Source organism: Nycticebus coucang, chromosome 22, assembly GCF_027406575.1.
Source record: "Nycticebus coucang isolate mNycCou1 chromosome 22, mNycCou1.pri, whole genome shotgun sequence".
Taxonomy (NCBI): Eukaryota; Metazoa; Chordata; class Mammalia; order Primates; family Lorisidae; genus Nycticebus; species Nycticebus coucang.
In genome coordinates this window covers 28,953,275-28,979,411 of record NC_069801.1, presented here as the reverse complement: position 1 = coordinate 28,979,411, position 26,137 = coordinate 28,953,275, and the positions used below count along the sequence as shown (strand labels likewise).

Genomic DNA, 26,137 nt, shown 5'->3' with positions numbered 1-26,137 from the left:
TCAGAAGTTTTTTTCACCAATATATTGAAGGTATAAATCCTTTGGTGGTTTAAACATTCCAAGGCTCTTCTTTAGCCTGTCATTTACTGGACTGAGAAAAAAACCAAGTGATTTCTGTTCTGGAAACTGCTTTCTTTCTTTGTTATTTTACTAACTGTTGAGAATATCAAACATAAAAAGGTATTTAAAATTCTTTCCAGAGATAAAGCAAAAGAACTCACCCATCAAATACAAATATACTATTTTATTCTAAGGGAATAATTTCTGTGGTTTCTGGAAGAGTAAACCAAAAAGTGGTTAAAAAACAAAATATAACAGAAAGGATGGTTTAGATGGTTCTCTTTTTCGTTTGAGGTTTTTTTCTCTCCTGGAAAAAAAAATGTAATTTTACACAACTTTAAGTAAAATTTTAAAAGCAAATAACTGGACATACACATTAACAGCTACACTTATGAGGAATGACCAATAATTAATCAATACTTTCTCTTATGAATTAATTTAGGGTTCTGGGCAATTCTGTGGACTAACATGCAGTTGAAATCCTGATCCAGTCACTATCTGAGGATTGGTTGTTCTCAGTTAAAAGATACAGATTTTTCTGTGGTATTTTATAACAATTTATCTACTGTGCTAACAATATTTGTTTTTTTCATACAACTACAGAAGGGGGAAATGTTAGTGTTTATACAAACCATAAAATTTGTATATGGGTACTATTACACCTGATGTTTCTGGATATTTTATTGGCAGACTTATCAGACAATCCAATTATTTTTCCTCCATATCAAACAAGGTATGGAAGTAAGAAGTTTTCCAGTCAGAAATGACAAACACAGATGGAATTCATGATACAGAATTGGGGCAGATTTACTTCTTTCACACAGTTATTGGTAACAAAAATTGAGATTTGTTACAGGCAGAGAGACAGAGCCATCAAGTACACAATGTCAGAAAATCTACTTAGTAATTTTTATTTTACTTAAATGACTTCCATTTGTTTAAAAAAAAAAAAAAAAAATCCCTGCCACTCTCATCTAAAAAAAAGGAACATACTGAAAAGTCTTTTAAGATTAAAATTTCTAAGAGGTTTTTTGACTTTTTCAGTTTTTTTCACAGGGTTAAATTAACCTCAGCTAAAGGAAGCCTGTGTTTGGCCAACATGATAAAAGCTTTGATTCAAAATTTTGTGGGAAGAGAAGAATGGAGATGAGGGAGACGGACTGATATGCCACATATGCCTGTGACCCGCACTCCTCATAGAACTACTAAAACAGCTAAAGTTTGGAATAATGCTATAAGAAGATCTGTCTGGGGATATGCAAGACAGTCAATGTCTTTGTATCCTAACTCCAGAATCCCTATTTTTCAGGTCTCATAGGGCAGAAAGGTCATCTTCCAAAGGCTTTATATAGGAACCTACTAGGACCTTTTCTACCATAATTCAGATAGCTAAGTAATACTGTATCTTTGTGGAATCACTCACAGGTTTGCCAGAGTTAAGGAGAGAGACTATTTTTTGAAATGACAAGGGCCTCCAGAAACTGGTGCAAAAGACAAAATAAGAGGAATTTTTTGGGAAATAGGAAGGTAAAACAAATGGGAGAGAAGCTGCCATTGGGGACAAAATGAAAACAAAAGGAGAACCCCCATTTCTGTGTACCACAGCTCAGGCTATGAGACAGCAGCAATAAAGGCCTGCACCCAAAGAAGTGGGCATTTTAGTGGGTTTTCTACAAACATTTCAAGACACTTGGGGTCTAACAGGCTCCACAGATTTTCTGTGTGCATAATTAGTTTGTGGAATATCATCTCCTTTACCTTAGTTTACCCACATCCAGACCCACCACTGAGAAGCTAGACCCAGAAAGTGAAAGGGACACGTTCACTGTTAACAGCAGTGAAGGTCATTTTCCCTGATGCGAGGGGCCCATGGCAAAACTACCAGAGGCTTCTGTCCTTCACAAAATTGGCTTGGCAATGAAAAATCAAAATCAAGACCACTTTACTATCTTTTTAAAAAAGTTGAGTATTTTTATTGGGTCTCCAAGTCTGGGTCCCACAGTCCTCATGTGATGTCACTCTTAGCTCTGCACTTATCTCTCCCCTGACTTTTACGGAGGGCTTGCCCAAGTAGCCTGTTGAAGCCAAGGTTTCACTCCAAAGCTACCTCTCTAAGGTCTAAGGTTACTATGGTAGAGTTTTATACAACAGTTTTCCTTAAAAATATTCCACAATTTGTTATTCCCAAACAAAATAAGATTATGCACCACTCAGAGAAATTGGTTAGTCATTCTGAAGATGTCTAAGAATTCTATCACTGCCAAAGAACATTTCTCAGTTCATATTCTTTCCTTCAATTTTCATTTGTATATCCACACTGTGGGGTTCGCGAGTCATCTCTTTTCCATTATCTTATAATCAAGTCGAGAGGACTTGGGACTTATACATCGGTTTCCAACAGCTGGATGCATTCACAGTTTGGTGCATATCAATGTGTACGAAAATAGGAACCTCACTTCCATTTTAATCTGATAATTCAACATCAGAGTCTTCAGATTTGGCTTTGGCAAGTTCTTCATGTACCTCCCTCACCATGAGAATACGTGTTAACATGGTGTCCAGGGTCCCAGGATCTACTGGGAATGTGGAGTACCACATGGGGCTATTTGGGACACAGGCGCGCTCAGGTTGAAGGTAAAACACATCAGTCCTCTGCTTCACACTTTCAGAACTATACATAGGAAAGAAAGAAAAAAGAAAATTGGAAATCAGAGAATATGGGAATTATGAACTGTTCTTTAACATAGTGGCTCTCAACTTCCCCACCCCCGTGACTCACGGGAAAGCAGGGTATCTATCCATAGGGATAAATAAATTTATATGCATATTTCTCCCAGGAGTGAAGTGTACTCACACACTCAAGAAATTACATTGGATTGGGAGTATAATATTAATATAAGACTAAGTGTATTTCACAAACTTTAGTACTGAAAATATTATTAAGAATAACACAAAAGGGCGGCGCCTGTGGCTCAGTCGGTAGGGCGCCGGCCCCATATACATAGGGTGGCGGGTTCAAACCCGGCCCTGGCCAAACTGCAACCAAAAAATAGCCGGGCATTATGGCGGGCGCCTGTAGTCCCAGCTACTCAGGAGGCTGAGGCAAGAGAATCGCTTAAGCCCAGGAGTTGGAGGTTGCTGTGAGCTGTGTGAGGCTACGGCACTCTACTGAGGGCCATAAAGTGAGACTGTCTCTACAAAAAAAAAAAAAAAGAATAACACAGAAGTGGCTTGGCACCTGTAGCTCAGTGAGTAGGACACCAGCCACATACACTGAGGCTGGTAGGTTCGATCCCAGCCCAGGCCTGCTAAACAACAATGACAACTACAACCAAAAAATAGCTGGGGTTTGTGGTGGGCGCCTATAGTCCCAGCTACTTGGGAGGCTGAGGCAAGAGAATCACTTAAGCCCAAGAGTTTGAGGTTGCTGTCATGCCGCAGCACTCAACCAAGGATGACATAGTGAGGCTTAGTCTTAAAAAAATAAAAAGAATAAACAAAAGTCAACTCACGTGTGACACTATGACTGAGAACCACATATCTTAAACGCTCAATATCCTGTAATGAACCCCAAAGGCTTAGCTTAGCACACATTATCAAAGGGTAAAAGCAGCCATTATATTTCTTTGCAGAAACAGTGCTTTAGCGTGAATCTTACAACTCTAAAATCCTCAGTTTTTCTAAGAAAACAACCACCGAAAGAAATTCCTTAAAAATTGTTTTTCTATTCATATGCTTACTAAAATGATCTCTCCTCAAAATTTCTTTTTTTATTTTTATTTTTTGAGACAGAGTTTTATTATGTCGCCCTCGGTAGAGTACAGTGACATCACAGCTCACAGCAACCTCAAACTCTTGGGCTTAAGCCATTTTCTTGCCTCAGCCTCCCAAGTAGCTGGGACCACGGGTGCTGGCCACAACGCCCAGCTATTTTTTGTTGCAGCTGTCATTGTTGTCTAGCTGGCCCAGAACGAGTTCGAACCCTTCAGTCTTGGTGTATGTGTAGCACCGTAACCACTGTGCTACGGGCACTGAGCCTCCCAATTTCTTTTCTATATAAAGAATACAGTCACTGCAGACTAGGTATCACATGAAGGTTGTACAATAGTTGTAAAGTTCAAATAATAGCAATGATTTGGTTCAAAATCCATGCAGAAGGAAAAATAAAACTAAATGTAAATCCTTGTCTAAATTCACACACCGGATACTCTGCTGAAAGTATCTGAAACCCAAGGCATGCTAATTGCTTTTGGGAGTGCACTATATCTAGTTCAGAGGAAGCTCACTTACCATTTTGATAGGTAAAACTCATAAAGTCGAACTGGGCATCTTAGTGGATTGTCAGTATTCTCTGCCATCTCCACCCCTACAGAAACCTCATCATCTTCATTTCGTTTCCTCTTCCCAACAGTTAGTTTATCTTGAGACAGGGAATAATAATCAAAGGATTATATTAGAAAAGCCCCAGATACCAATGAGCTCTGCTTCACAGCCAGTGTTATTTCCTCCCTTTAACTCACTCATGTAACAAATACAGTACAACTTCTGTAAGTTGACCTCCCAAGGAATTGTAACCAACTGGTCAATATACAGAGGTGGCCAATGTAAGGAACTAGGCCTGCTGTACCAATAAGCACATGTGGTGCATGTCTGGTCTATGAAAATTAGGTCAACTTAAGGAGGTGGTCAACTATGAAGGTTCTACTGTACTTGTCCAGCTCCTATGCAGGTGCCTGACATTATTCTAAGTGCTGGGTTTGTAGTATTAAACAAAATAAAGTCCTTATCCTATGAAATTTATGTTCCCCTGCTCACCAGAGAAGGGGCACTATGGCAAAAAGTAAGGTATTTATCATCTCTATTCTCAGCCTGACCTTTTTAATAGACCTTATCAGCAAGATAAAGCAGGAAAAAAGGATTCCACTTGCTCTTCTACAGGAAAATAGAAGCTGTCTCCCTTTACCTGAAAATATTTCTATCGCAGGGGACCAGTGTCTCCTGGGTATTTGCTCAAGTTTCCTTTTTTTTTCTTTTAAAGAGACTGGGTCTTGTTCTGTCACCCAGACTAGAGTGCAGTGACATGATCATAGCTCACTGCAGCCTTGAACTCCTGAGCTCAAGTGATCTGCCTGCCTCAGCCTTCAGAATAGCTGGGACTATAGGAGCACATCACCATGTCTAACTTTATTTTTTAAAGACGGAGTCTCACTATGTTGCCCATAGTGAACTTGGGCTCCCTCCTTCCACCTTGGCCCCCCAAAATGCTCTATACGTATGAACCTAGGATTATAGGCATGAACCACCACGGCTGGCTCAAAGTAGATTACATGTGAACAAAACTAAGGAAACAGGACTTAAGTAAAAAAGCAATTTAATATGTTTTTTTTTTTTAAAAGTAAAGGAACAATTCAGAAAAAAGTTTACATAATATTGAATGTCACCATTACTCTTTACAGATTTTAGTGTCAGTAGTTTTAAATTCTTACATTAAAGAAAATACTTCAGGCGGCGCCTGTGGCTCAAAGGGGTAGGGGTAGGGCACCGACCCCATACGCCGGAGGTGGCAGGTTCAAGCCCGGCCCCGGCCAAAAAAAAAAAAGATATTTCACTCTCGGAAGTAACTTTCAGAATTGCAGAACTTACAATTCTGGTCAAAATTAATAAATTTCATTTCTAGTTCTTTAATGCCAATATTAATTTTTTAAACATTAAAACCAAACTTTTACTTAGTAGGCTGTTTTGGGAATGCAAGATTGTAAAACTTAACTGTCACTGTACAAAAGCAGTAGACTAGGCCAGCTTTTACGTTCCTTCAGAATTTCGCCATGTTAAGAAAGAAGAAGGATTTGGGTCAAAAAAAAGACTGAGAAACAACAGATTAAAAGTTAAACAGGTTTCTTTCAACTAGCAATTGATTCATCTGATACCCTATAAACGAGTGATTCTTAACGCTAAAAATTTCCTGGTTAGTTTTAAAATGTAGGTTATTCAGGCTATATCCAATTAAGCTGGAACCTCTACTTCAAAGCCAATGCAAACACACTGAAGAATGTGATGCTTCTGATTTATTTATTTATTTATTGAGACAGAGTCTCACTATGTCACCCTCAGTAGAGTGTTGTCACATCACAGCTCACCGCAACCTCCAACTCTTGGGCTTAAGTGATTCTCTTGCCTCAGCCTCCCAAATAGCTGGGGCAGGTGCCCACCACAATGCCCAGCCATTTTTTTGGTTGTAGTTGTCATTACTGTTTGGCCAGCCCAGGCCGGTTTCGAACCCGCCAGCCCTGGGGTATGTGGCTGGCGCCCTAGCCACTGAGCTACAGGCGCCAAGCCATGATGCTTCTTATTTTGAGGCAAGTCTTTAACTCACCTCTGACAATAGAGAAAAACATTTAAATGTTAAAATAAAGCTATAATTTTCCAAGTCTAGAATTTACAATTGCCCTTCTGCAGTAATTCTATTTCAGTACTATGAATGAGACTTCAAATAGAAATTTAACCATCAACATCACAGACCTGGTTCTGATTCCTGCTTTTGTAAAGGTGGGAAGAACCTCAGATAAGTCATCTTGGTGCTGTATTTCAGCGTCCTGGTCCGTCTCATCACATGGGCAAAAGAAAGCTTCAAGTGCTCAGTAACATTCTTTAGTTGAAAGTATTTGGTATTGAAGAAAAGGAGGGTGTTTAAGAGGACGATTGGTGAGTAGGCGCCCAGCTGTTTGCACTCCCACAAATGCTCTTCTTCAATGCGAGAGAACATGTAACCTGGGCAGGGGAAGAGAGGCAAGAAACACTGCTGAGCCCCTAAGAGGACTAACCCATCTCTCCAACTCTAGGACAGGAATATACGAACAGAAAGACTAATTCCTCCTTGCTTTGTCCCTTTTCCTTGTGCAGAAGTGAGAGCCTGAGACCAAGAGTGGATTATGGATTTGTCTGATGAACTGTCCTGGTCAGAAACAATTAGAGAATAAGGACTAAAACTGTCTTAACCACCAGTTCATTGTACACATTAAACTACTGAAAAAGGCCCACTGTAGCTTTAACAACACTACCAGGTTAAAAATGGTGTCTATGTGTATAAAGGTAAATATAATCTCAAGTTATTTTTAATCTTCAGCAATTAGTATCTATACATGCACAGTTCTAAACAATCAACAGTAAACCAAAGACTTCCTTTTCTAAAAGTCCAAATGTTATAAATCAAGATAGAAATATAAAATGAACAATTTATATAAAGATAATCATAAAACTTAAGCAATTTAAGAAGGTAGATCATAAAACAGTCAAAATAAAAAATCATCCTACCATTAGGAAGTATTGTAGGTTCCCAAATTTTCAAGAGTTTGGTAAGTTCAATCATAAATCTGGAATAGGGCTCAGTAAAAATATTATCTATTCTACCATTTTCAAACAGGTACTACAAGGAAAAAAAAAAGAATACACACGTTGATACAAAGAAAATACGAGTTTAAACTACGTTGTAAGAAATATAGTAGAACCTCTATAGCTGACAGTCTCCCTACAGTGACCACCTCCTTAAGTTGACCTGAGGTTCACAGACATGTAGCACGTGTGCACATCAGTCCAGTTGGCCTCGTTCTTCATTTTGACCAACCCTATAAATTGACCAGTTCATCATAGTCCCTTGGGTGGTCAAGTTATAGGTGTTCTACCATAGTTTAGCATTAATTTTTGCCATTACAAGACTGTGAAACATGTTCAACCTCTTAAGTACTGTAGGAATACGTTAAAATACCAGGATTCAAGTTAGAGGTTTCCTTCATGTTAACTGACATTATCTTGAGCACTAAGCCTGCAAGGTAAAGTTTTTCATTTCCTTTTGAAAACTTGGATGATACAGAAAAACTATTTCAAGAACCTTTTACTCATTTCCTAAAACTGATATAGTAAAAATAAATTCTAACACATATTTTCCTAATCATTTTTTCCTGACTCATAATATATAACTGCAAATGTGTTCTCAGAAATTTCTTTTTAACCCTAGATAGAAGACATTTCTTGAAATAATACAGTTAGATAGTGTCAGGCGACCTAAAGAAACCCAAATTTATAAGCTATTTATTTGGAGTCTTGTAATACAGCTCTGAACTCTCTGCTCAAAACCTAGCCCTCAAAAAGTTCTAGTCTAATTACAGGACATTAAACTATGTTAATTAAAGCCATCAACAACCATACTACAGGACAGAACACAAAGAACAGTTTGAGTAGAGTTAAAAAACGCAATTAGCTTTCTCTTCCTAGTTCTTTCTGGAGTTGGGAAAAGCTGGGCTGGGGCTGCGCAGAGAATGCATTGAGGGTACAGGTTAGATAAAGTCAAATGAGACAGGGAAATACAAGGAGCAACTGCAGAACACGAGACAGCATATAATTGCATGTGCGAACCTTTTGGTGCTTTTAAAATGTGTGTGTGAAGGGGTTGTTTGTTTGTTTTTTAGAGACAGAGTCTCACTTTATCACCCTCGGTAGAAAGCTGTGGTGTCACAGCTCACAGCAACCTCCAGCTCTTGGGCTTAGGTGATTCTCTTGCCTCAGCCTCCTGAGTAGCTGGGATTACAGGCACTCGCTACAACACCCGGCTATTTTTGTTGTTGTTGCAGTTTGGCCAGGTCCAGGTTCAAACCCACCACCTTCGGTATATGGGGCCGACGCCCTACTCACTGAGCCACAGGAACCGCCCCAAATGTGGTATTTTAAATTTATTTATCCATGGTTACCTTAGTTTTCTCCATTCTATCCATGTATGATTTGGAGCTATTCCCATTGCAATTTATTTTGGCTAATAAAGATTACCACATTAATGTGCATTTTTCTTTATTTTGAGACAGAGTATCACTCTGTCACTTGTGATACGTGAGTGCAGTGATTCGATCATACATAGCTCGCTGTAGCAGCCAACTCCTGAGCTCAAGTGATCTTCCTGCTACAGCCTTCCAAATCTGGGAGTATAAAGATGAACCTGGCTAAATTTATTTTTGCATTTTGCAGAGAGGAGGACTATGTGGCTCAGGCTGGTCTCAAATTCCCACACTCAAGCTATGCTCCCACCTAGACCTCTCCAAGTGCCAACATTACAGGCAGGAGCCCAGCACCAAGCCTCAGTCTGAATTTTTTTATGAGGCCTCTTCAAAGGCAATTTATGATCTTATTGCCAAATTACAGTTTTGTTGTTGAATAGCATTCCTCCTTTTTGTTCTGTTAATAAAAATCATTTTCAAAGTTAAAAATATATCCTCACTATAGAAAAAGTTTAAAATACAGAAAAAAGTGGAAAAGAGATTATTCAAACTCACCACACAAAGTCAACTATTATTAATATGCCAGGATATTTTTAATCTTTAAGAAAATTCCAGTGGGGCACAGTGGCTCATGCCTGTTATTCTAGCAATTTGGGAGGCTGAGGTGGATGGACTGCCTGAGCTCAGGAGCTTGAGACCAGCCTGAGCAAAGAGCAAGACCTCGTCTTTAAAAGAAAAATAGCCAGGTGTTGTGGCGGGCACCTGTTGTCCTAGCTACTTGGGAGGCTGAGGTTAAGAGAATCACTTCAGCCCAAGAGCGTGAGGTTACAGTGAGCTATGATGCCACAGCACTCTACCAAGGGAGACAAAGTGAGACTCTATCTCAAATAAATATATAAAAATAAAAAGAAAGAAAGAAAGAAAATTCCTTTATAAATATGTAAAGGTGCGTTTAGGGCCAAGAGCAGTGGCTCATGCCTATAATCTTAGCACTCTGGGAGGCTGAGATGGGTGGATTGCTTGAGCTCAGGAGTTTGAGACTAGCCTAAGCAAGAGCAAGGAGCCCCCCACCCCATCTCTACTAAAAATAGAAAAGTTAAGGCAAGAGAATCGCTTGAGCCCTGGAGTTTGAGGTTGCTGTGAGCTATGATGCCAGGGCATTCTACTGAGGGCGACAAAATAAGACTCTGTCTCAAAGGGGCGGTGCCTGTGGCTCAAGGAGTAGGGTGCCAGTCCCATATGCCCGAGGTGGCGGGTTCAAACCCAGCCCCGGCCAAAAATCACACACACACACACACACACAAAAAGACTCTGTCTCAAAAAAAAAAAAAGGTAATTTTATATTTTTATGCAAACATACATCAGTACATACAAAATACATTTTTTTTAATTAAAAAAAATCACTTTTGCCCTTCGATCAGAAATGAAACAAGAATGCCTATTCTTGCCATTCCCGTTCAACACTGCACTGGAAATCTTAGAGCACTTAGGCAAGAATAGGAAGGAAAGAAGTAAAACTACTTTTATTTGCAGATGACAGAATCCTATACATAGGAAATCTTAAAGAATCTACAGAAAAACTAATTATTAGAGTTAAGAAGTGAATTTATCCAAGTTGCAAGATGCAAGCAGCACATAAAAATCATTTGTATATCGAGCAGTGCCTGTGGCTCAGTCGGTAAGGCGCCGGCCCCATATATGGAGGGTGACAGGTTCAAACCCGGCCCCGGCCAAACTGCAACCAAAAAATAGCCGGGCGTTGTGGCGGGCGCCTGTGGTCCCAGCTACTTGGGAGGCTGAGGCAAGAGAATCGCTTAAGCCCAGGAGTTGGAGGTTGCTGTGAGCTGTGTGAGGCCACGGCACTCTACCGAGGGCCATAAAGTGGGACTCTGTCTCTACAAAAAAAAAAAAAAAAAAAAAAGAGTCTGTACTACCCTAGGAATAGCATTGAGACCAAAGGATTAGAATTCAGAGTCCAAACTAAACCCATAAATATTTAGACAAATGAGGATGGCGGCTGTGGCTCAAAGGAGTAGGGCGCTGGCCTCATATACTGGAGGTGGTGGATTCAAACCTAGGCCTGGACAAAAACAAACAAAAAAACTATATATATATATATATATATATATATATATATATATATATATATATATATATATATTTGGACAAATGATTTTCTACAAGGGTCAATACCATTCAATGGGTAAAGAACAGTCTCTTCAACAAAGGGTATTAGAAGAACTGGATATTGACCTACAGAAAAAAATGAAGGTAGACCCCCCACCTCATACCAGATAAATCAGTGACCTAAATATACGAGCTAAAACCATAAAACTCTCTGAAGAGAACAAAACACGGGGGTAAATCTACCTTGAATTGGGAAATGGATTCCTAGATGTGACACCAACAACACAGGAAATAAATTGAATTTCATTAAAAAGAAAAAGATTTTATGACTCAAAGTATGCTACCATGAGAATGAAAATAAAAGATTAATAAATGAAAAATATAACAGTCCCTACACTTCATAAGGTCACTCTAACGATTACATGAATTAATATATGTAAAGGGCTGACATCAGTGAACAATATATATAGTAAATGATCCCTAAGTGTTATCTATTACATTGTGTCTATTAACCATCTGTTGTTTTCTTCTGCTACTTGACTATTTGGATCTTTTGCCATTTTCTTCTCTGCTGCTGTATTATTTTATTGATGTATAGGTGGTTTTTACACATGCTGGACAGTAATTCTTGGTTATGTAGGGTAATACTATGAACTAAGAGCATTCTCAATTTAGATGAAGATGTGGTAAGCAGACTGACAATGGGAATATTAACTGTCTTACAGTAAAAATCTAAAATAAAGGCAGTTTATGTATTTGCTCCAGAAATTTCACTTACAAAAATGTATCCTAGGGGCGGCACCTGTGGTTCAGTGAGCAGGGCGCCGGCCCCATATGCCGAGGGTGGCAGGTTCAAACCCAGCCCCGGCCAAACTGCAACAAAAAAATAGCCAGGTGTTGTGGCGGGCACCTGTGGTCCCAGCCACTTGGGAGGCTGAGGCAGGAGAATCGCTTAAGCCCAGGAGTTGGAGGTTGCTGTGAGCTGTGTGACACCACGGCACTCTACCGAGGGCAATAAAGTGAAACTCTGTCTCTACAAAAAAAAAAAAAAAAAATGTATCCTAAAGAAATAATTAGCCAGTGTAGAAACATATGTATAAAAAAAGATATTCAACAAAGCACTGTTTAGCACAGAAAAAAACAATCTTAAGGGGACGGATAAAATAAATGACATCAATGTATTATAAGTCATGATACAAAGGTGATCATGGTATGTCTAGTAAAAAGAACATACTTAAAAAATGATTTTGTTTAAGCTGATTTCACTGTGGTGGACAAGGAGTTGGTTGTTACACTTTTCTGTATTTTTAAAATTTCTTTTCTTTTTTTTTTTTTTTTGTAGAGACAGAGTCTCACTGTACCGCCCTCGGGTAGAGCGCCGTGGCGTCACACGGCTCACAGCAACCTCTAACTCTTGGGCTTACGGGATTCCCTTGCCTCAGCCTCCCGAGCAGCTGGGACTACAGGCGCCCGCCACAACGCCCAGCTATTTTTTTTGTTGTTGTTGTTGCAGTTTGGCCAGGGCTGGGTTTGAACCCGCCACCCTCGGCATATGGGGCCGGCACCCTACTCACTGAGCCATAGGCGCCGCCCAAAATTTCTTATAATTAGCATAGTTATTTTTATTATCAGAAGAAAGGCACTTTTAAGATGCCAACATTAACTAACCTTTTAAAATTCGCGACATGAAGGAAAATTATTTTTATTTATTTTTTTTGAGATAGCACTTTCTCACCCTGGGTAGACGGGTAGACTGCCATGGAGTCACAGCTCACAGCAACCTCAAACTCTTAGGAAAGTTTATTTTTTGTCAAGAATGCTAAAGGGGGCTTGGCACCTGTGGCTCAAGTGGCTAAGGCACCAGCCACATACACCTAAGCTGGCAGGGTTGATTCTAGCCCAGGCTTGCCAAACAACAATGACAGCCGCAACCAAAAAATAGCCTGGCATTGTGGCAGGTGCCTGTAGTCCCAGCTACTTGGGAGGCAGAGGCAGGAGAATCGCTTAAGCCCAGGAGTTGGAGGTTGCTCTGAGCTATGATGCCATGGCACTCAGGGTGACAGCTTGAGGCTCTGTCTCAAAAAAAAAAAAAAAAAGAATGCTAAAGGGTTCAAAATATTTACTGCCTATAATGATCATTTGACAACTGTTTGTTAACTTAAACCTCTTTTTATATCTTTTGCAGTTTTTGGCTGGGGCCGGGTTTGAACCCGCCACCTCTGGTATATGGGGCCGGTGCCCCACTCCTTTGAGCCACAGGTGCTGCCCTTAAACCTCTTTTTAATACTATTAATATATAAAATTATTTAGTAATATAAACAATAGAGTGAATACACTAGAAAAAACTTAAGCAGACTTATAATTTAGCTCATAAATTTTAGCATATTTTATAGATAACAGAGTATCTGGCATGTAAAGTACTCAAATGTCTTTATTAAAATGATTGCAATGGGGCGGCGCCTGTGGCTCAGTGGGTGGGGTGCCAGTCCCATATGCTGAGGGTGGTGGGTTCAAACCCAGCCCCAGCCAAACTGCAACAACAACAAAAAAATAGCCGGGCATTGTGGCGGGCACCTGTAGTCCCAGCTACTCAGGAGGCTGAAGCAAGAGAATCACCTAAGCCCAGGAGTTGGAGGTTGCTGTGAGCTGTGTGACACCACAGCACTTTACCGAGGGCGATAAAGTGAGACTCTGTGTCTACAAAAAAAAAAAAAAGATTGCAATGACCATGCATGTCTTAAATATATTCAAGCTATTAGTATATTAATAACCAGCACAACCATCACATCTTAATCCTTGGCATCTGTATTGATAAAACTGTCTTTTAATCTGAACAAAATTCAAGCGTACAGGCCTGTTTGAAATTTCACCTTTAAGCAAGATGCCTGCATAATTCATAGAAAGTGCTCAATAAATTTTTGTTGAAAGAAACTAAAAAATGGGCGGTGCCTGTGGCTCAGTGAGTTGGGCACCGGTCCCATATGCCAAGGGTGGCGGGTTCAAACCCAGCCCTGGCCAAACTGCAACAAAAAAATAGCCGGGCGTTGTGGCAGGAGCCTGTAGTCCCAGCCGCTCGGGAGGCTGAGGCAAGAGAATCGCGTAAGCCCAAGAGTTAGAGGTTGCTGTGAGCCGTGTGACGCCACGGCACTCTACCCGAGAGCGGTACAGTGAGACTCTGTCTCTACAAAAAAATAATTAAATAAATTTAAAAAAAAAGAAACTAAAAAACAATTTCTTTCTTCCTTTTTTTTTTTTTTTTGAGACAGTCTCACTTTGTCATCCTTGGTAGAGTGTCATGGCATCACACCTCACAGCAACCTCAAACTCTTGGGCTGAAGTGATTCTCTTGCCTCAGCCTCCCAAGTAGCCCAGACTGTAGGTGCCCGCCACAACGCCCAGCTATTTTTTGTTGTAGTTGTCATTGTTAGGTGGCCCGGGCTGGGTCCAAACTCGCCAGCCTTGGTGTATGTGACTGGCACCGTAACCACTGTGCTATGGGCACCGAGTCAAATTCTCATTTCTTTTTTTTTGTGGTTTTTGGCTGGGGCTGAGTTTGAACCCGCCACCTCCAGCATATGGGACCGGCGCCTTACTCCTTGAGCCACAGGCACCATCCCAAATTCTCATTTCTTAATTTAAAAAATAACTTTGGATCGGGCGGCGCCTGTGGCTCAAGGAGTAGGGCACCGGTCCCATATGCCGGAGGTGGCGGGTTCAAACCCAGCCCCGGCCAAAAAAAAAAAAAATAATAACTTTGGATCATAATATAATCAGAAATTAAAACAAAGGTGCCCTTTCACTTCCATGGGGAAATAAATGCTGCTTGCATATTTCACTACCCATCAGAAGTACTGTTCATCAGATCTGGATCATGTACAGAAAATGAATTTCAGATGGATTAAGACATCTAAAAACACAAATATTTTAGAAATTTATAAAAATTTAAATTTAAGTACTCAAGTAGGAAGACCATACCAGCAACACAGAAAACCCTGCAACTATAAAGAAAATTTCTTTTTCTTTTTTAATTTATTTTTTTTGGAGACAGAGTCCCACTTTGTCACTCTTGGTAGAGTGCTCACAGCTACCTCCAACTCTTGGGCTCAAGCCTCAGCCTCCCAAATACTTGGGACCACAGGCATGCGCCACCATGCCTGGCTAATTTTTCTATTTTTAATAGAAACGGGGTCTTGTTTTTGCTCAGGCTGGTCTTGAACCCCTGAGCTCAGGCAATCCACTTGCCGAGGACTCCCAGAGTGCTAGGATTACAGGCATGAGCCACCATGCCTGGCCTTAAAGAAAACTTCTAAATGACAAAATATAACATAAAAACTAAAAGGCAGAGAAAACTAGAAAATTTTATTTTCAACACTCGTATTAGAATATTCCCAACGTAAAAAAGTTATCCTACAAATAGAAATGAAAAAATCCAGGCTTGGTGCCTGTAGCTCAGCAGCTAGGGTGCCTGCCACATACACCAGAGCTGGAGGGTTTGAACCCAGCCCAGGCCTGCCAAACAAAGATGATAACTACAACCAAAAAATAGCCGAGTGTTGTGGCGAGCACCTGTAGTCCTAGATACTTGAGAGGCTGAGGCAAAAGAATAGCTTAAGCCCAAGAGTTTGAGGTTGCCATGAGCTGTGATGTCACAGCACTCTACGGAGGGCTACATAGTGAGACTCTGTCTCAAAAAAAAAAAATTTTTTTTTTCAAATGACTAACAAGATAAAAGACATTTGACTTTACAAAAATTGACAGAATACAAAATGAAGCCACAAAATGGTTATTTTGCCCATTAAAATAACAAAAATTAAAAAGAGGAGTGTGTGAAAGAGGATTCAAGAAAGGTACATTCATACACACTTTTGGAAAGACTGAAAATCATTATAACCATTCTGGGGAATAACCTGAAAATAATCTTAATATTGAAAAAATAAATGTTTTAATCTGGTAAAAGTACTAGTTCATATGGTACACAACAAACTATTTACTGAAGCTTTTTTTTTTTTTATTAAGACAGAGCCTCGAGCTGTTGCTCTAGGTAGAGTGCCATGGCCTCACAGCTCACAGCAACCTCCAACTCTTGGGCTTAAGCGATTCTCTTGCCTCAGCCTCCCAAGTAGCTGGGACCACAGGTGCCTGCGACAACACCTGGCTATTTTTTTTTTTTTTTTTGGTTGTAGTTGTCATTGTTGTTTGGCAGGCCCGGGCTGGATTCGAACCTGCCAGCTCTGGTGTATGTGGCTGGCGCCTTAGCCGCTTGAGCTACAGGCACCGAGCCTGAAGCACTGTTTTTAATAGCAAAGATAAAGAGAAAACTCTTGTACACTGTTAGTGGGAATGTAAATTACTATAGCCTTTATGGATATTTAATAATACACTAAAACTACCCTGTGATCCAATAATCTCAATTCTAGGTATTTATCCCAAATATCTGAAATCCACTTGTCATAAAGATTGTCTGCACTTCCATGTTCATTTACACTCCGATTCAAAATAGCAGAGTTATGGAATCAACTTAAGTGACAACTAACAGATGAATGGATAAAGAAAATGTATAAATATACAATGGAATACTATTCAGCCTTTAAAGAAGAGGAAAGTCTTGTCATTTGCAACAACACGGATGGAAACGGAGAACTTTATGCTAAGTGAAATAAGCTAGGCAAATACTGCATGTCTGCACTGATGTGTAGAATCTCAAACAAACTCACAGACACAGAGAACAGAAGGATGGTTACCAGAAGCTGGGTAGCGGTGGGAGTTGGGGTGTGTCTGTGTATATGCCGGGGAGATGATGATCAAAGGGTACAAAGTCTCAGAAGGAGTAAGTGTGTTTTTCCTGAGATCTATGGCACAGCACGGTGAACACAGTTAATAACAGTGTGTTGTACATTTCAAAAATGCTAAAACTAAATCTCAAATATTCTCACCACAAAAAGTATTTGAGGTGGTGAATATTTAGCTTGCTTTAACTATTCAACATTGTATTCATAACTCATAACATCACTTTGTAACCCCAAAACATCTATAATTTTTCAATTAACAATTAAAAATAAGAGTATTAGTTTTTAAATACTTATTACATTTAAATATAAAATGTGCAACTGTATGTTAACAATCAAGAATATATATTAGAAAAAAACAGAAATCAAAAAAAAAAAAGAATATGTATTAGTATACTGAACTAGAAAGTGTCATTCGTACAAGAGAAATAAATTAAGTCTGACTAATGAATAAATCCTGACTTAACTGTAATCCATTAAATTTAATTAAACATACTCCTGGGTGGAGGGGAAGAGAATGGTAAACAAAGAGAGAAAAACAACCTGAATATCTTAAAGAGAAATTTTAAAGAGAGATAACCAGTATATTCAAAAATTCTACAATATTACACACATTTTTAAAGGAAGGAGTTGGAGTTACACTGACATGGAGGAATATCTCCATTGAGCAAAGCAAACTGCAAAAAAATGCATATGGTGCAAAGAAATGCCTAAATATAGTATGTACACATAATGCCCACCATACAAATGGAAGAAATTTGACAAAAAGAGAAAACAAGAAAATCAATAACTTACAGAGTTCTACCACCCAGAGGTAACCACTATAAACATTTTATGTTTCATTTTATTAGGTATCATTTATACTCTTATTTTGTTCATTAATGCTTTAAATATTAAGATTTTTATGTTACTAAAAGCCACTTGGTGAACAATTTTTTTTGCCTACATAATATAAAATTTTATGAATATGTTGTAATGTCCCTGATAATCACACTTTGGTGGACACTGAGGTTATATCCAATTTTGTGGGATAATATCTGGACTTCAGATAGTATATATATAATAGACTTGCAAAAGCTGAATTACCACCCAAAGAATATGAAAATTTAAAAATTTTCCTGAAACACACGCTCAAACTGCTTTCAAGAAAGTATGTACTAAATACCATTGCTATGCAGATGGACCCCCACTTCACAAAACTCTAATCAACAAGGTGTTATAATTTTTGATCTTCGCCAATGTGATAGACAAAATAAAAATGCTGTACCTACTGTTTCAATTGAATTTTGAATTTAAAAAATGAAACTACATGATTTATATTTATACACACGCACACACATACAACATAGTCATTCACGTTGTTTCTTTTGTGAATTGCTATTTATGCTCTTTTTGTCTATTTACCTATAAAATACACCATGTACAATTTCTATTATTAATAGTCTCAATTTAGTTTACAAAAGGCTATGCGATCAAGACATTAAAAAAAAGTTTTTTTGAGACAGGTTTTCACTCTGTTACCCAGATAAGAATACAGCAGCGGTTATCATAAGCGCACTGCAACCTCAAACTCCTGGACTTGGGTGATCCTACCGCTTCAGTCTCCTGAGTAGCTGGTGCTACAGGTGCATACCACCACACCTGGCTACTTATTCTGTTTTTGTAGTGACAAAGTCTTGCTGTGTGGCTTGGGCTGATCAAGACTTTTATATTAGGGTCAGAGGTTCATTAAGAAGGGAGTATATCGGGTCAGGCTTATGCCCATAACCTAGCACTCTGGGAAGCCAAGGAGAGTGGATGGCTTGAGCTCAAGAATTCAAGATCAGCCTGACAAAGAGAAAGATCTATCTCTAAAAATAGCCAGGCATTGTGGCAGGTGCCTGTAGTCCTTATTACTTGGGAGACTAAGGCAAGAGAATTGCTTGAGTCCACGAGTTTGAGGTTGCTGTTATCACCGTGAGTTTCTGTCTCAAAAAGAAGGCAGTATAGAAGCAATGCCAAGTACATTATAATTATTCAGCTTAGTGCACATGTTCTCTCATTAAAAATGCAATTAATTTTATAGTAATTGTTTAATTTGATACCTGTTGAATTCCAAGGCACAAGTATAAGATACTGTCTGGATCATATTTTTCACCATTTGGTCTCCGCACCTCTTGGATAAACTGGCATAAACCCAAACTCAATTCAGCAAAAGTGCAGGACAGAATATCTTCCTTGAGTTTCACAGAGCGGACTGGTAGAAAGGTAGAAAATATTTGAAACATTGATTTATAACAAACACAGTAAAACTACCTGATTAAATGAATAAACATTCAATACTACTTTGCCCCAAACATTGTGGTATCCACCAGTGGATACACAGCTTAAAAACAGACTCTGATCTCAAGGCTATTTTAGTTAAGGAAACAAAGACAACGCAGATAATAAAAAAAAAAGAGAATGCAGTGCATACAGTACAACAGGTGTTATAATAGAGGTTTTCTATAACAACAACACGATTCTATAAAATGAAGGATAATCTAATAGAAAAGGAGCTTCGATTTGGAGGGTGTAACACTGGTGCTAGACCTTAAAATGAGATGAAGCGTTAAACAGGCAGACATGCAAAGAACTCCAATCTGAGGATACAAAAAGATATCCCAAAGTTACACCACAAAATGCTAGTCTTATGTAAGAACTGGAAAAAACTGGTGGGTTTCTAAGATCTGATAAATTTAGCAAACACAAGACACTATGTCATCTCTGAGGAATTCATAGAGCCTGATGGTACATTAAAAGCTCTTGAGAATATCTGTAAAAAGAATACTGTCTAACTTTCTTAAGCTCTGATTTATTTGAATACCAAATAATTCAAAACATTCTCATGTTCTTGGAAATGCCAGAATACAGTATTCTATTTGCTAGGCCACAAAGGTGAAAAGGTTCAGGAGATTTAGGTGTTAAGTTTCTTAAGCTCAGATTTATTTGAATACAGAATACTTCAAATAACATATAACATCCTCAAGTTCTTGGAATGCCAGAATATAGCAATGCATTTGATAGGCCACAAAGGTAAAGAGGTTTAGGAGACTTAGGTGTATGGGAAAAAAGGGAAGAAGGGCAGGTGGAGGCAGATTAACAATTAGCTTCATACACGTATATCATATTAGGATGTTGAAGACAATGAAGAAATAAATTAATTTTGAACAAGGAAGTCATCTAATTTGATTTGTAGAGGTCCTACTGCAATAATTGATCACTACCATGAGGTTAGAAGTAAAACACCTCTTCTAATCTAATCATTGCTTTTCTGTATTTACACAAGAGTGCACACACTTGAGCTCCCAAGTTGGTTTTGCACAAGGAAAGTGGTACCACGTGAGAACAAGGGCTATCTTTGACCTTGTCATCCTAGTACCTAGCACCATACCTAGTACATAATAGATACTTAGTAATGATTTTCTGGATAAATAATAGAAATGGGTAGTTTGTAGCTCAAAGTGGGCAGTGAAGAGCCTAATAAACCCCAGTAACAAGTATATTTACATAACCCTGGAGCACACAGATTACATTTGATCTGTAGGAACTCCATGAGTCAGTCAGCCCAGAGCAATCACTAACTGCTGCAATAAGAGGAGTTACATGCACCCCAAAACTAGCAGGGCTGACTCAGGTGAGGCCAAGAGCATATATGATAAGAGAAAAGTATGTACTTACAGTTGGCAAAGTGGCAAAAATCTAGTTATGTTGTTAGTCATCCATACCTGCACCATCTCATTCCAAAAAGACTATCTATATAAGCATCTTATATACAACACAGTCAATAAAAAGAAAATAATAAATTGAAACAAAAATTTATGACAGGATGTAGAAAGAGCAAAAACTAAAAACTAATGTAGGTCTTAAAATGTCTATACTGTTGTTTTATTTAAAAAAAAAAAAAAAAAACACTTTTTTTGAGACACAGTCACACTCTGTCACCTTGGGAAAACTATCATGGTGTCGTCATAGCTCATAGCAACATTAAACTCTTGGGTTCAAGTGATCCTCATGCCTCAGCCTCCCAAGTAGCTGGAACTATAGGTACCCACCACAACACCCAGCTAATTTCTCTTTTAGTAGAGATGGGGTCCCACTCTCGCTCAGACTGGTCTCAAACTCCTTAGTTGAGGCAATTCTCCCAACTCATCCTCCTATCTAAGACCATAGGCATGAGCCACTGTGCCTGGCCTTATCTGAAATGTTTATATGATTTCCAATTTCCTGGAAGCTGAAGTAAAACCCACAAACATTGTCAGTTATACAGATCTCACTGTTAGCAAAAATTCCTACAGGTTCTAAAGCAAGGCTTTTCCAGTATTTTTTTCAAAAAAGAAAATCTTACATGGGGTTCCATATGGTTACTATACAGACATCGGACTCAAGAAGATATATGCTGAGCCACATCCACAGTGTTAGAGATGAAACAAAATTTCTTATATGTGCACAATAAAACCATGTTCCAAAGAAAAACTTTATAATATCTTTGAAATTGAGGGTAAGAAATTTCTATTTCTAACCTTAAGACTCCAAACTTCAAAAAACTTTAAACCAGGAGTATCCAACTGTTTTTGTTTCCTCTGAGACACACTGGAAGAATAAGAGTTGTCTTGGGCCACACATTAAACATACGAACACTAAAGAAAGCGGATTAGCAGGGAAAAAAAGGTCCATGCATACTTTTCATGATAAATTTGACACCACAGATAAGCAAAAAAAAAATCCTCACAAAGTCAGCACTGGCTTCTGGCTGCAGGTTGGAAACTCCTCTAAACATTCAATTCACAAATTTTAATCAATAATAATTATAAATAATTCCTACAAAATGGAGAGAAATATGTTTTACCTTTACATCCTGGGTCTGAGGATTCTTGAGAGAGTGCCTGGTCTTGAGCACTTCCTATAGGGTCAGAACATGGGCTACATGAGGCATGTTCAACTCCTGACAAGAGAAAAATAAATGAAAAGTTTAAATAAAAATTTAAATAAAACTAAAGTTTTATGATTTTAATTTTACCTAAAATTTAACGCTTTTGAATAATTTATGACTTTGTTTCTATTTCCCCTTACCTAAATCAAGACACAAATCCATGCTATGTATTTACCTCCACATTTTAGATCCCCCTGTTCTTCCTTGGCATTTTTCCACTGAACCCAGTTCTTCCAGGCATTTACCCCATACATGTATTTCAGTGTCATTCCAGACACTGAGCACCCTTGAAAAGCTCCCTGAATTAGGCTCCTGGGCTCCACAGCCACTATAGACTTCTTCCGTCCCTGTAAGAATTCCAAAAATTTATACATATAAAATTTAGCGTTAGATCTTTAAGAAAGAGGATTCTTAAAGGAGAAAGCACATACATTTATGGAATAGGCAATTTAATTCTACATCCTAAAGATTTGAAGTTCTCAGAGCTAGAAAGGCCTTTAGAGAGTAGATCCAATCCACATGAAGAGGAAAAAAAAAAAGTTTAAATACAGAAGATTGCAGTAATCAGAGGTCAGTAAGGCCCGCACTTCCTAGGCTCAGGATAGCTGTGCCCACCTGCATGGCCAGTCTACTCACCAGCAGGCGCCTAATCCCACCTCCACCTTGGCTGGGGTTGTGGCATTTCCTAGCAGGGGCACAGTGGTGCATACTTGGGGGCTTGGGGTAGGGTGCTGCACAGTGTCGAGGCTGGCAGAGGTGAAGAGTCTGCACACAAGCGTGGCTACTGAGGGATTACAAACATTTGGGTATTTACAACGTTCCAGATTCAATGAAGTGGGGATAACTTGTTATTATCACTCAGGTCATTTTAATGGCACATATGAATAGATCATATTCTGGGCTACAAAAAGCCTCAACAAATTCTTTAGCTACAGAGGAATTAAATAAGAAACCAATGATGAAAGTATATCCACAACATTTCTCCAAAAAATAAACAACTCTATGGGTCAAAGAAGAAACCACAAATGCAATCGGAAAATATTTTGAACTTTGAAAATGAAAAAAAAAATACTAACATTTCTATGACGGAGCTAAATGGAGCTGATGGAGCTTAACTTATGCAGGAGCTTAACTTATGTAGGACTATTTACGGTATTAAAATGCTACAACAGGAACTAAAAAAAAAAAAAAAGTCTATAATCTAGTCCAGGCCAATAAATTCCACAATTTAAGATAAACAAATTTCCTGAAAGACATAAACTAGGGCAATGTCTAGTTTATGGGTACAGTGGCTCACACTTGTAATTCTAGAACTTTGGGAGGCTGCGGTGGGCAGATTACTTGAGCTCAACAGTTCTAGACCAGCCTGAGCAAGAGTAAGACACCATCTCTACTATAAATAAAAAAATTAGCAGTATATTGTGGCTGGTGCCTACAGTCCCAGCTACTCGGGAAACTGAGGTATAAGGGTCACTTGAGCCCAAGAGTTTGAGGTTGTTGTGAGCTATAATGACAGAGTGAGACTCTGTCTCAAAAAAAAAAAAAAAAGACGGGGCGGCGCCTGTGGCTCAGTGAGTAGGGTGCCGGCCCCATATGCCGAAGGCGGCGGGTTCAAACCCAGCCCCGGCCAAACTGCAACAAAAAATAGCCGGGCGTTGTGGTGGGATGCCTGTAGTCCCAGCTGCTCGGGAGGCTGAGGCAAGAGAATCGCGTAAGCCCAAGAGCTGGAGGTTGCTGTGAGCCGTGTGACGCCACAGCACTCTACCCGAGGGCGGTACAGTGAGACTCTGTCTCTACCAGAAAAAAAAAAAAGACAAAAACTAACAAAACTTACTCTAAAAGAAACAGACAACCTGAACAGCCACAGAAATAGACTTAATAGTTTAAAACTTTCCCTCAACAAACTCCAAATCCCAATTCCTTAACTACTGAATTCTATCATGGTTTAAAAAAATTATACAGGGGCCAGGTGTGGTGATCACACCTATAATCCTAGCACTCTGGGAGGCTGAAGTGGGTGGATTGCTTGAGCTTATAAATTTGAGACCAGCCTGAGCAGGAGTGAGACCCTGTTCTCTAAAAATAGTGGGGCATTGCATTGGGCATCTGTAATCCCAGCTACTTGGGAGGCTGAGGCAACTGGATCACTTGAGCTCAGGAGTTTGAGGGTGCTGTGAACTATGAAGCCATAGCACTCTACTGAGGGCAAAAGGGAGACTCCATCTTAGATAGATAGATAAAAATAAAAGCAAAAAAATTATATAAATATTTCAGAAAATAGAAAAGGAAAATACTAACTCGTTTTATGATGTCATCAATACCCTGATATTAAACCAGATAAAGTCACTACAATAAAAATATAGATCAACAGCTTAAACACTTAAAATCTTAGCAAACTGAATCCAGCAATATAAAAAATTAATCAACCATTAAAAAGGTTATCCCACGAATGCAAAATTAAGTTAATCTTTTGAAAATCATCAAAAGGTTTCCCTATTTTAACAGCCTTCAAAAAGGAAAGCCAGATAATCATCTCAATAATGCAAGAAATCCCCCTGACAAAGTTCAATACCTGATCGTAAGACTTTCAGTAAATTATAAGAACTTCCTCAACGACTGACAGAGGCCATCTAAAAGAAACCTGTAGTAATATCCAATGCTGCAAGACTATACCCTTTTTCCTTAAGAATTGGAAAAAAAAGTCTATATTCACTATTAATAGTCAACATAGTACTGAAGATCCTTGCTAGTTTAATAAAGCAAGAAAAATTTAAAGAAAGAGAAAAAACTGTATTCAGATTAGAATAGAAAAAGTAAAACTGTCTACTTTTATAGGTATGATTTTCTTGGTAGAAAATCCAAAATATTTTAGTTGAACAAAGTGATAACACATAAAGTAATCACCTTTATTTCTATACACTAATGAGGAACACCAAAAAATGAAATTAAAAAATAATACTATTTACAACAGCATCAAAATATTTTAAATACTTATGAAATAAATTTAATAGAATATAAGAAGACTGGTAAAATGAACCACATAAAACACTACTGAGGGGCAGTCCCTGTGGCTCAAAGGAGTAAGGCGCCAGCCCCATATGCCGGAGGTGGTGGGTTTAAACCCAGCCCTGGCCAAAAAAAAAACCCACCACCACTGTGAGGCTCAGTGCCTGTGGCTCAAGCGGCTAAGGTGCCAGCCACATACACCTGAGCTGGCAAGTTCGAATCCAGCACGGGTCTGCCAAACAACGACAGCTGCAACCAAAAAATAGCCAGGTGTTGTGGCAAGCGCCTGTGGCCCAGCTACTTGGGAAGCAGAGGCAGGAGAATCACTTGAGCCCAGGAGTTGGAGGTTGCTGTGAGCTGTGATGCCACAGCACTCTTACCAGGGCGACAGCTTGAGGCTGTCTCAAAAAAAAACACTACTGAGAGAAGTTGAAGATGACCTAAATAATGGAAGAATACAGCATGTTTATGTATTAGATGAAAAACTGCTAAGATGACAATTCTCTGATCTATGGACTCAAGACAGCCTTAATCAAAATTCCAGAAGTCTTTCTTGCAGAAACTAACATGTTGATTCTAAAATTTATATGGACATACAGATGACAATTTAGAAAAAGGGGAACAGGGCAGCACCTGTGGCTCAGTGAGTAGGGCGCCGGCCCCATATGTTGAGGGTGGCGGGTTCAAACCCAGCCCCAGCCAAACTGCAACAAAAAATTAGCTGGACGTTGTGGCAGGTGCCTGTAGTTCCAGCTACTTGGGAGGCTGAGGCAAGAGAATCACCTAAGCCCAAGAGCTGGAGGTTGCTGTGAGCTGTGATGCCATAGCACTCTACCAAGGGTGGCAAAGTGAAACTCTGTCTCTAAAAAGAAAAAAAAAATCTAAATCTAAGGCATAAAACATAAAAATCCTCCAAGAAAGTGTGGGGAAGGAGACAACAACCAAAGCAAATAGATAATGATCAGAATGGGAAAAGATACTTGCATATCATGAATGGGACAAAAGCTGGATGACTAGGATCTACAGAGAACTCAAATTAAGCAACACAAAAAGAGCTAACAGGCTCGGTGCTGTGGCTCAAGCAGTTAAGGTGCCAGCCACATACACCTGAGCTGGTGGGTTCAAATCCAGCCTGGGCCTGCCAAACAACAATGACGGCTGCAACCAAAAAATAACTGGGCATTGTGGCAGGCGCCTGTAGTCCCAGCTACTTGGGAGGCAGAGGCAGGAGAATCACCTGAGCCCAGGAGTTGGGAGGTTGTGTGAGCTGTGATGCCACAGCACTCTACCCAGGGTAACAGCTTGAGGCTCTGTCTCAAAAAAAGAAAAAGAGAAAGGGGAACAAAGTTGGAGGATTTACCTTCCTAATTTCAAGGCTCTTGTACAGTAATAGTAATTAAGACACTTGATACTAGTATGAAAATAGACATAAATCAATGGAACAC

The 26,137-nt window shown here is 39.2% G+C and overlaps 1 protein-coding gene across 5 annotated transcripts in view; it reads right to left on the bottom strand.

Annotated features, from left to right (window-relative positions):
• Nucleotides 1–224: 224 nt before the first annotated feature.
• ZMYM4 (zinc finger MYM-type containing 4) overlaps nt 225–26,137 on the bottom strand; it is a 181,324-nt gene continuing 155,411 nt past the window's right edge. For all 5 annotated transcript variants that reach the window (XM_053576721.1, XM_053576722.1, XM_053576723.1 and 2 more), the window contains 7 exons: nt 21,862–22,033; nt 21,603–21,698; nt 18,820–18,971; nt 7,372–7,483; nt 6,580–6,828; nt 4,351–4,480; nt 225–2,731 (listed from right to left, as the gene is read on the bottom strand). In XM_053576721.1, the coding sequence (XP_053432696.1) occupies nt 2,524–2,731; nt 4,351–4,480; nt 6,580–6,828; nt 7,372–7,483; nt 18,820–18,971; nt 21,603–21,698; nt 21,862–22,033 (1,119 nt within the window). In that variant the 3' untranslated portion in view covers nt 225–2,523. The remainder of the gene's footprint in view (nt 2,732–4,350; nt 4,481–6,579; nt 6,829–7,371; nt 7,484–18,819; nt 18,972–21,602; nt 21,699–21,861; nt 22,034–26,137) is intronic.